Raw genomic sequence first — 11,799 nt, forward strand, 5'->3', positions numbered from 1 at the left:
CAGCTCTCTCAGCGTGCCAGGGAGATCTACAACAGCTTCCTGTCCAGCAAGGCCACAACGCCGGTCAACATAGATAGTCAAGCCCAGCTCGCCGACGACATACTCAATGCCCCCCGACCTGACATGTTTAAGGAGCAGCAACAGCAGGTAGCGGATCCACCAAACACAAACTTAAGGACTTATTTATTGAAATCTCGAGGTGATTAGCAACCACTGCTCCAGGAGTTGTACTAAGATGATACTGACCTCTGACCTTCCTCTGGAAAGTGAGAAGAGGATTTCCCAGCGGGTCAAATTTATTATTACTCATAGATCTGAATGTGCTATTATTACAGCTGCTTTCAAGCATCATTCATATGAATGGCTTCTTACATGTGCACGTCGTGGAGTGAGGGAGATTTGTTGACAAGCTCTATCAATTTCAACAGCTCAGCTCCAGACGTGTACACACACACCACACACACCACACACACAAACCACACACACATACATTCATCAAAGCCAGATATGAGATTTCCCACAATATCCAGACACAAACACAATTCATTTTTGTAGCCTTGTGGATTTTATGGTTTGCCGTGAAGATGAACGACCTCAAGGGGCTGCTGATGAGATATTAGACTTAAATTTTGACATTTTGACCATGAGCTTTCAACATCCGTGATTATCGTTTTGTCATCCATTATTTCAGTCTTTGCCTCTTCCTGCATGTTTTGTAGCCCACTAATAACATATTTCCTTACTTTTCACCCCTTTAGATCTTCAACCTGATGAAGTTTGACAGCTACACACGGTTCCTCAAGTCTCTGCTGTATCAGGAGTGCATGCTGGCAGAAGTGGAGGGGAGGCCCCTGCCGGACCCTTACCATATCCCCAGCAGCCCCACCTCTAAACACAGCACCACTGGCTCCGACCGCTCCAATCTCTCCACACCCAAGAAGGTAACACAACACAAAGCCTCCACAAAGATTTGCACTTGGCTGCATCTGGTCTTAGTTTAATGTATGGATACCATGGAAATTTGGGAAATATATGGAAACATCTATAAAGTCTAGTTGTGTTAATTTAAAGGTAAACATCATTTTTTTCCTATGTGGCAGAAATCTGATCACGTCATCAGTGTTTAATCAGGATTACAATTTTTATATATATATATATATATATATGCGAAATTAAGCGTGAAAAAAGCATTCATGATTCTGGGTTCTATTCTATAGTAGAACAGATTATATATCCTAAATTACGAGGAAAGACACGTCTGTATGTATTTCTGTGTGTGTTCTCTAAAGGGGTTGCATTCATCCGTTAGTGGGTTTCTTTGTGTACATGTGTGTGTGTTCACACCTCTTCATTGACTTTGTGTGTGTCTTATAGGAGGACAAAAAGAGCAAGTCGGGCAGGTCTTTAAATGAGGATGATTCAGGAGAGCGGAGGAAAGGCATGTTCTTCTCCTGGTCCCGCAACAGGAGCTTCGGCAAAGGCCCGAAGAAACGAGAGCTGACCGACTTTAACTACAGTCAGTAGTTGAAAATGTTTTAAAATGTTGTTGATTTAAAAGTGGATGGTTTCTAGTTGGTGGCTATTTTTCATGTTGGATTTAGAGGTTTGGATTTCGTAGACACTACTAATCAGTTTATACTTTTTCAGATTTCTCTGGCAGCAATGGTCGCCGTGAATCCCAGGGTTCGCTGTCTTCAGGAGCCAGTCTGGAGCTGGGGACATCAGGGTTAGGGAGGAACGAGGTCAGTCAGGGAAGAACTTGCATGAATGGGCAGATACACATTAATTTCAGCTCGGAGCAGCTTTATCTCCTCAAACAACACTGAGAACACTGAAGAAATGTCAAACAACCTCCATTTGTCTCTATTTCTAACCCTTCTCCTACCCTCCCTGTCCGTGTCGCGTTTTTCTTGCTTCAGGGTGGTGGCTCAGTATCGGTGCCAACAGAGTGTGGAGGGGGCGGCGCCCCCTTGAGGCAGTGTAACATAAGTTTGCCGGACGGCTCATGTTGCTCTGTGCCTCTGAGGGCCGGAGTGTCTATCAGGGACCTGCTAATGGGCCTCTGTGAGAAGCTCTGCATCAACCTGGCAGCTATAGACCTCTTCCTAGTCGGAGGGGAGAAGGTATAACAAGTACTTTATTACAAGCCTCAAAGTACTTTATACAAATGATAAAAATCCCAACAAATCACACTAAACCAAAGCAAACAATCAATATCTTTATATAAGAAAGCGGTAGCCTGTAGTGATGAACCCACAGAATTACACAGACTATGCAGTTCTATGGAGTGCCTTTGTATCCTTCAGCTCATTTTTGAGAAGTTATATGGCCAACAAATGTACTGTTTTGATTCTCATTGCTCAACAGGCAATATATTCATAACATGTTATTCATATCAACTTCATATGGTCACAATAGGATAAACATGTTTTTTGATGGACTAGGCCAAAAGACATATGGAAGTTGTTTTAAACTACCCAAAGAGAAGCATTTCACAAATTCAGAGTATCTTTTGTTGTTTTATTTAACAATGAATAATCATATTTTAGCTGGACATCTTTAATGATGACTCTCTTATTCTCTGTCTCACTCTCTCAGCCACTTGTTTTAGACCAAGACTGTATGACATTGTGCTCTCGGGACCTCCGACTAGAAAAACGCACTCTCTTCAGGTACAGTAATAAACATCACAAGCTGTCAAACATTACAAGACCATGTTGGTTGTCTTGAAACCATCATTACCCTTTATGCTGCTACAGAATCATACAGAAAACAATAATTTGGTTTTCTTTCCAGACTCGACTTGGTCCCTATTAACCGCTCGGTGGGCCTAAAAGCAAAGCCCACCAAGCCAGTAACTGAGGTCCTCAGGCCTGTGGTGGCCAAATACGGCCTGCACCTCGCTAACTTGGTGGCACGCATTGTAAGTCACTCTGACTGCTTGTATATACAGAAATAAACAAGACAGACAGGCAGTGTAAGTGAAGACGTCACACTCATATTGTGTGTGTGTGTGTCTGTGTGTGTAATGCAGAGTGGAGAGTTGGAGCCATTAGATCTAGGTCTTCCTATATCTAACCTGGATGGGCTGCGAGTGGTATTAGATATTGCAGAAAACATCCCTGGAAAAGGTAAGTAACACACACACACATGCAGGTACTGTTGATACAAAATGAGTATTTGCTGTCTTTCAAAAACTGGTACATTAAGTATATCTTCGTCTCAATTGTGCATCTGTATGCTCCCTTTCCTTCATTCAGCAGACAAACAGAAAACGGCTCCCTCTAAGGGCCTCGTCCCGGCCTCGACAAGCAGAAACCAATCAACAACAGTAAGATCTCCCCCTGCGTCTTATTTCCCATTTTCTTCTTGCCTCTGGAATGTCCCATAACCCACAGAATGTCTTCACTTCCTGGTTGATGATGTCACGCTACTAAGTGTCTCTTTCGCTGTCCTCAATCACCCATGTCTGTTTGCAATGTGTTAAAAATGTGCGCGGATGTATTATGTGTGTCTCCGTCAACGTTTGTGACTGAATTTATGTGCGCTGTTGCTGTGGAGGCCCGTCACACTCTCAATGTTGCTAATGTTCCGTTATTGCGGTCTCCCTATGGCCGAGTGCATTGTCATCTTTTCTCTCTGGTTTGCTGGTTCTCTCTCTCCAATAACAAACCCAGTGGTCAGGCGATCGTAGTCTCACAACCCCAAAGACTCCCTCTGTGCACCTGCAAAGGACTTAGGTGGTGGTGGCATTAGCACTTTAGAATGGGCTTTCTTGTTATGATTGGGTCTTTAACCGGATTGATATCCATTTGTGATGGTCATTTATTGCTTTCTTGGATAATCTTTTGTTTCCCACTTAAAGGGCAGTAGTGTGGCTTTACCTAGTAGAAAGTTGGTCCCTCTGGTGTTATGGTGTGTGCTACTGCTACCCTACATGTTGGTGATGCTTAGTACACACAGTGCTAAGCATTGTGGTTGTCTGAATGGAACATCCCACCTGTCTTTAGATTAGAAGTTATCATAGATGTATGTTTTACGAGAAGTATACTTGTCATTCATTTATTAATTACACAAAACCAACAAACTCATTATCATAATTATGTTCATCCTACTTAACTGTCCTTCTTCTCAAAAGCAAAGCATCAAACTTGTGACCTCAACTCCCCCATCAAATTCTCATTTTAATTTGTCACCCTCCTCACTATCAGTATCACTGGTCGCGTTGTCGTTCCTTGTGCCCATACCCATACTTGCACCATGAATGACTCAACAGGGCTCTAATGCCCCGCTCCGCTCTCATTGTGGCCCCCAGGGGGAGAACAGGCCGTCAGGGACAGCCGGTTCAGCCCTCCCCCATGGGGATAATGGCAAGACCGGGCCCAGCCCTGACACAAGCAGCAAGCCCTTACCCAACCACTCTGTCTCTCTCCATAAGGCTCCGGAGAAAAGAAAGCAGAAAAAGATTAATATAGACGAAGCTGAAGGTAAAGACTGAACGACCTCCCTCTCTCTGTCTTTTGTTTCTGTAGCTTGGTTGCTGTGATCACACTAACCCTTTGGCCTGTCTGCAGTATTGCAGACGCAGCACCAAATGCTTTCAAAGCTAGCTAGCTAGCTACATGTAGCACAGTCACTTCTGCTCAAACTGAATGTAGCTTTGACTTGTCTAACTGATTAATACAACCCCCCTGCTGCATGTTTCTGAATTACAATGGATGTGTTTTACTTGTATTTACTCTTATTTTGGTGATTATTCATTTGTGTGTGTGTGTGTGTGTGTGTGTGTACGTGTACATGCACGTGCGTGTGCTTATGTGTGTCTGTACACCTATTTGTTGTGTGTGTGTGTGTGTGTGTGTGTGTGTGTGTGTTCCTGCAGAGTTCTTCGACCTAATATCCAAAGCTCAGAGCAACCGAGCAGATGACCAGCGAGGCCTGCTAAACAAAAGCGACCTGCAGCTCCCAGACTTTCTGCGCCTGTCGCCAGTGGCAACCAACCAGGCTGTGCCTCCTCCCTACGTCTCTGAGCCCAGTTGCTCCACCCCTTATTCCTGTAACCCCAACAATGGCAGCTTCCCTAGCAGCGGTCGCCGGGGCAATAAGGTGAACATCAACAGGGGGGGCGGCACCCACTTGCTAAACGCCAGCCATCAGTCCCAGAGCTTGGACTCTGCACTGGGAACTGAGAGTGGAGGGGTGAGGAAAGCCAGACCCCCTCCTCCGTTTCCTGGCACCATCTCCCCCATCCACCCGTCCCAGGGTGCCCAGCGTGGTCTCCTCCAGGACTCTTGCAGGGGAGAATCGGTCCAGATGCTGGAGGAAGACACGTTGTCTGATCTGACTCTTGTGGGAGAGGGGGACATTAACAGCCCCCGCCTCAACTACGTCACTCCCTCAGCCCTAGAGTGCACAACCCACCCCCACCCCCGACCCCAACAACAAGCACAGGGCAGTCAGCCTAGCTCAGGTACTTCCCCCATGTGAACTCCAAAAACTTTTGAACTTTCACCTCTTCCTTCACCTGACTGTAAGAGGGATTGGAGACCCAGTAAAGTCAGTTTGAAGTTCCTTGTTGGTCACAGTCGGCCCAGAATGCATCCAGATCTCCTCCCTTTATTTCATTATTCACTTTCTGCTGTCTAATTAATATTACGAGCACTTAATTTCAGAAGTGTAAAATACAATAAGGTAAAAGATTAAGCTCTCATTACATGCTTGAAAAATGTGTGTTAATTTAGTTAAAAAAATGGATTGCACTGCCTTCAACAGTAAACGATAGCCGTAATGTAAACTAGGTCAGACTCATAAAGAGAGGAAATGAATGGATGCATTAGGCTTGGACCTGCATGGTTTGTATCTGTGTGAACTTTTGAGCGCAGTGGATTACTTTCTAGAGACATTAGCTCGATGACCAGTGCCAACCCCCCCCCCCCCCCCCATGTACAGAATCTAACAAAGCACTTTAGCCAACAATTACAAACAAGACTTGACACATCTTTACAGATTAAAAAAACAAATTTTCTTCTTCCCTTTTTTTCACATTACTTTAACCTTTCAAAATGTCTGTTTCACGCCATAGGTGGTTGTTCCTAATCCACAGTGGGATTCAGGCTACTTTACACTTCTAAGTGACCCATATATTATTTCCTACGTATTTCATGCTTTTGAGCACACGCGGCAGGCCTAGACCCCATAAATACAAACATATGCTACAGGACCATGAACGCACACATTTGCTCAGCTGTTTCTTTGTCGATTTTAGTACAGTACATTCTGTGTTTCCATCCCTGTTCTCTCACCGCAGGCTTTTCTCGTGTCACTCCAGCGAGTGCGACCACATGCAAACTCGCTCTCCGACCGAATGATATAGAAGCGTCTGCACTGACTGTGATTGAGCAGTTTTCCTCTGTTCATCTCCATTTTTCCTCTTTGCACTACATCACATAGCAGCACCTATTTTTTTTATTTAGTTCTTTTCAGAGTCAAGCAACTCAACAGTGTTCTGAACCGTCTTTCCCTGCAAGATTTTAGCTGGAATAATTGGACTAACAAGTCAAACCGTTTAACTTTTTAAAGGTTTCACTCCTACTTTATCCTGTAGTATATTGTCAAGAAGACATTAATTTATCCCACGTCCTTTTTTTTATTTTTACAATCCATCAGTTAAAAGTATTAATTTGTATATAGTCAACTCTGTGAAATCACCGTATTGCTGTAGTTGAATACAATGCAGCCATGCTGTTTCTTCAGTTGTCACAATAGAAATACATTCTCCTCTTTTCTCATCAGTTGACTGTACTGTCTGTAAATAGATCAAATAAATGTTTTAAAGATTGAATTCTCTCTTTCTAGAGCCTCATGTGAGCAGCCTCCTTTCTTTTTATTGACTTTCAATAATATCCGGTTTGTTCTATTCCCCTCACTTCATTTGCTATGTATGTGTGTGCCTCCAATTTGTACAACTTCTCTCCTATTTATCTTACTTGATATTCCTCTCCTCTCTCTATAGCCTCTTCTCTCTGTGTGTGTGTGTGTGTCCAGGACGGGCTTTTGTTTTGGGGTACAAAGACTATTGGGGGACTTGGCTATTAGCTATGCATGGGTTCCCCTCTGCTCAACGCCTTGTTAGGCAAGCTTTTTCATGCTGGTCTCTTTGGTAGCCCACACACAAAACTAGCTTCTGTTTCTTCCTTGTGCACACACACACACATTCATCAAAGCCAGAGATGAGATCTCTGTTTGACGTTGATATACAATATATTCAAAGACAGAAAACTATAAATCTTTACTGGAATAAGTGCTGACATTTCTTCAAAATTAAGCCAATCTGTGGGTATAATTCTTGTTTTCATGCTGCTTCATTGATTTATCTGATTTATGCTGTAATTGCATGGGAACACCTTGTTCACTGAATCTGTTATATGAATACTATTGTGGCTTTGGTGCTTTAATTCCCTGACTCTGTTGGGATCATTGCCCATGTCCACTGGCCAACAACATAATGAGTGTACCAGCGCAATTTGACTTCTTATCTCAAATGGCTCCGTCTGCTGGTGAGAGAAGGAATAAAAAAAAGATGGACAGAATAATAGACAGGGAGGGGAAAGGGAAAGTTAACGGCTGAGCTCGGGCAACTGTATTACATTAAAACAAGTAATTTTACTTTCACGTGTAATATCTTGTACTCTTAGAGTGAGGAAGAAACAGTAGTATTGCATGTATCTGCACACCCGAACAGTTGATTTCAATAAAACCGACAAAGATGTAATTTTACCCTAGAATAAAGTTTCACAGGAGAGGGAGATGGCAATCAACTAGAGACACGCCCACACATGCCAGAGGAGGCGGGGCCTAACCTGGCAGTCTTTCCAGGCATTAGCTAAGTGGAAACACCTGTTTACGAAGGGTGTGTGGATTCATACCGCTATCCATATAAAGATAACACAGAAACCAACTTATCACAAGTAATCATACTTAGTTGGTAAGTAGGACGGTCTCGTGCTTTACACTGAGTTACTTCACAGTCTAAAATTCTGCTCACGGCACCGCGATGCTTTGAGTTAAATGTTAATGTTTAAGTTAGCTAATTAGCAGGTAAACAATGTTTCCTTGGATAGCTTAGAATGTTAGCATGTAGCATTTGCTAATTAGCATTAAACCGATTGGGAAGGTCAAAGTCAAAAGATCACTAAAGTTAACTATGTCCTGTCTGAAAACAAATTCATGGTAATTCATCTCTGGATATTTCAGTCTGGACCAAAGCATTGGACCAACCTCATACATGCAGCCGCACGCATAATAAATAAATAAAATCCTGGAATGAGAACAGCAGAGAGATATTTGTCATCCCTTCACTTTCACTATTCCTGTCATGTCTTTGAGAACCAATAACATGAACGGTGGCTGAGTGTCCATCATTAATTACACCAGTGCTTTTCAAATCAACTGTGCCCCAAACATGCGAGAATGCATCCCCATTTCGCTCAGCCAGTAGATGGCAGCATGCTGCATTAAGATGGAGACAAGGTCTCTTTTCACCTACAACCACACGCACACACACTCACGGCCACACTGAAGGCCATCTACCCCTCTTTCCCATGATGTCATAGCCAAGAGCCAGCATGGGAATATCGGTCTCTTCCACTGTGCGTGTGTCTCTCTCTCCATGGTGTTGCAACAGTTGGCTACAGGCTGATCATGGCTGTCACAGTGTGATAGTTCACTTAATTAGAAGGAATGTGAATAATTATCTTAATATCTCATTCTCTACTTCACATAAACATACAGCAGCATAAAGATATCCTGCTCGAGTTCAGTTATGTTTTTTTCTTCTTCATTTTACATCGTTCTACACCAGACTTTTGCCAACAAATGTGTAACATTTTGCACTTTTGTGTTATCCCTGAGTGTTTCTTGCATGTGGATGGTTTGCAGTGTCTGCGAGTGCTTTGTCATATCTTTGGTCTCCTCTGTCCGTTGCTTTTGTCGTCTCTCTTTTTAAAGCAGCTTCTTCTTCCTCAGGTAAAGACAGAAACAGATGGAGGGACAAGGAAAGAGGAGGAGGAGGAGGAGGAGGAGGAGGAGGAGGTGTCAAAATGCCCAGCAGAAGAACAACGTCTTCCAACCCCATCCCTCCTTCTCCTCCTCTTCCTCCACCACGGCCTCCTCTTCGCTCACGTCGCAAATCAAAGTCCCCTTTATCCCGCTCCAACCACTCAACCCCAAAACGAGCCTTGGATTTAGACAAAATCAGAGCCACCATTGACACAGAAGACAGAATACAAACACGGAGTAGGTCCCGAGACCCCAGGTGCTCCCAGGGTTCAGAGCTGGACAGGAAGTGGGAGGGTGTAGCCATAGAGCTGCGTTGCCGAGGCAGCAGGATGAGATCAGGAGTATACCAGACTTCAGAATTGCCCTCCATGGTCAAAGCCAAGAGACAGTCCGAGCAGAGTGAGAGCAAAGGGCAGATTGACCGGAGTAAATTGAAAGCAACCTTTGTTTGAGGAGCCACCATTTAACTGACTCACAGACTGTCTGGCCTGCTGATGTTGTCTTTGTGACTCTGACCCACTGATAATGTCTGCAGCAGCTGAAACATTGTCTAGCTTTCAAGATGAGGCAAAGGGCTCAGTGTCAACAACTGTGCAGCTGTTCCCAGACTCTACCGAAGGCTGCTATGACAGGCTGTGATTAACCAAATGATGTGTCCCAATTCTACACTACATATTCATTCTCAGTATGTACTATGTAGTGGTGGAAAGTAACCAAATATGTGCTCACTAAAGTTATTTTCTTAAGTGCAGTTTTGATAGACTTATTTGATAGACGTATTTCCATTAAATACTACCTGTACTCTCACTCTATTACATCTCAGAGGGACATTTTTACTCTTTAATTCACAGATAATATTACAAACACAACATATAACCTTTATAAAATATAATATATGTTAAGATGAAGATGCCCATCTTGTATTTTAGATGAAAAACTTGCTTATTGTGAAAAGTCAAGATAGAACTTGTAATCCAAATGTGGATAAGTTAACGTTTGATAAAGTGTATTTATTTATATATATATTTATATATAAACTGCAAAAACACTATCTACAACAATTAGTAGTTAATACTGTATACAAAGAGTAGAGCACAGAAATGGGAGATGGCTTCCTGGTCTGTTGCGCCCATGCGGGAGGATATTTCCAACACCTGTGGTTCTGTATTACATAAATCTCTAAATTAAGGGCCACTCCAGCATTGTAGTATTGCTCTCCAATAACATTGGATTACCTGATAACCAGCAAACTCAAAGCAGCAGAGGCTGAAATGTTGGCTCCATTTCGTATAATACAACTTCACAACATGTTTCTTTGGGCCCCCTCCGCATTGTTAACTTCTTTCTTACTCCACAACCCCAGTTTGCAAGGGAAACTTTCTGTTCAGAATGCGCCTTCTTCAAGCCAGAATAACCAAAATGACATCATCAGGGTTATTTTTTCAGACTTGACCAAACTCCTCCAGAGCCTCAGAAAACATTATTCAGCTGTGTTCTCAAACTGAATAGTACTAAACGTAGTACTAGTAAAATCATCTTCATGTGTAAAATCTGTAGATCGCCCTTTAAACGGGGTAGACAAAATAATGAAAACTATACCAGTATTAAACTCAGTTAAAGCTCTATTTTCATAAACCTTTTTCACACGTCAACCACCTGATTTAGAATTAATAAAAACATTTCGAAAAAAGTAACCTGAGACATTGTCAGCTGTCTTCATTTTTAGGATATTCTAGCATGAACGTGCATTGGCTTTGTAAGATAAGTGTTCCTGGCACCAGCTAGTTCAATACATTCACCTGGCTTTCCAAGAATAAATGCCCCTGAACTCACAGACCCTGGAAGTAATATCATCCCCAAACATCCAGCCCTGAGTTAAGTACCTCCGTCAAGACGGAGCAATGCAGGAAGTTACAGTATATCACACTGGAGTGTGTTGCTTAGAGACAGGGAATCAGTCAAACCAGCAGGAATGCTGTATTCCTCCCTTTTTGCCCTCAGGATGTGGGCATATGGACATGTTCACATAATAAAGTATTTTCTTGACTACTAATCTTGTATAATGTATTTGTTGTTGCAGATTTTGAGCTAATCTGCTAATTTTCCATCTCTTAATTGGCATTGCTCTCGGGCAAGGTTTCACAGATTAAACTGGCTTGAGCTGAGGCTCAACTGATTAGCACTAAGGCAACATGAATCCCTGTCTAACACCCAGCTCATAACTAGGGAGTTAAGTGAAAGGTGTGCGAGTTATGCAGTTTTAATCAAATTGGCCCATTGTAAACAATAAGCACTTGACGCAGGATGACAACTGTACTAACTTGGCAGGACCTGACAGGCTGGTGTCACTCCCCACCTCGGTGGTCTGAATGTCTGGGAGAGAGTGCTGTCTGCTGGCAGGACTCGGACTGTAAACTCTATTTTGAAAAGTGCCCTCCCCTCTCCCTCTCTGTGGACTAGGGGAGAGGCAACACACACACACACACACACACACATACATACACACACACACACACACACACACACACACACACACACACACACACACACACACACACACACACACACACACACACACACACACACACACACACACACACACACACACACACACACACACACACACACACACACACACACACACACACACACACACACACACACACACACACACACACACACACACACACACACACACACATCCACACCCACACCCACAGCTGCTCGGAACCATGACAGAAG

At 43.2% G+C, this 11,799-nt stretch overlaps 1 protein-coding gene across 5 annotated transcripts in view; it reads left to right on the plus strand.

Annotated features, from left to right (window-relative positions):
• rgs12b (regulator of G protein signaling 12b) overlaps positions 1 to 6,841 on the plus strand; it is a 38,435-nt gene extending 31,594 nt beyond the window's left edge. For 2 of the 5 annotated variants that reach the window (XM_034534446.1, XM_034534453.1), the window contains exons 9-19: positions 4 to 147; positions 759 to 941; positions 1,375 to 1,516; positions 1,648 to 1,742; positions 1,920 to 2,123; positions 2,599 to 2,672; positions 2,797 to 2,923; positions 3,035 to 3,131; positions 3,261 to 3,331; positions 4,316 to 4,487; positions 4,883 to 6,841. In XM_034534446.1, coding sequence (XP_034390337.1) covers positions 4 to 147; positions 759 to 941; positions 1,375 to 1,516; positions 1,648 to 1,742; positions 1,920 to 2,123; positions 2,599 to 2,672; positions 2,797 to 2,923; positions 3,035 to 3,131; positions 3,261 to 3,331; positions 4,316 to 4,487; positions 4,883 to 5,487 — 1,914 coding nt within the window. In that variant the 3' untranslated portion in view covers positions 5,488 to 6,841. The remainder of the gene's footprint in view (positions 1 to 3; positions 148 to 758; positions 942 to 1,374; positions 1,517 to 1,647; positions 1,743 to 1,919; positions 2,124 to 2,598; positions 2,673 to 2,796; positions 2,924 to 3,034; positions 3,132 to 3,260; positions 3,332 to 4,315; positions 4,488 to 4,882) is intronic. The other 3 variants (XM_034534461.1, XM_034534469.1, XM_034534477.1) reach the window with 3 other exon arrangements.
• The last annotated feature ends 4,958 nt before the right edge of the window (positions 6,842 to 11,799 follow it).

The sequence above is a fragment of the Cyclopterus lumpus genome, chromosome 1, assembly GCF_009769545.1.
Source record: "Cyclopterus lumpus isolate fCycLum1 chromosome 1, fCycLum1.pri, whole genome shotgun sequence".
Taxonomy (NCBI): Eukaryota; Metazoa; Chordata; class Actinopteri; order Perciformes; family Cyclopteridae; genus Cyclopterus; species Cyclopterus lumpus.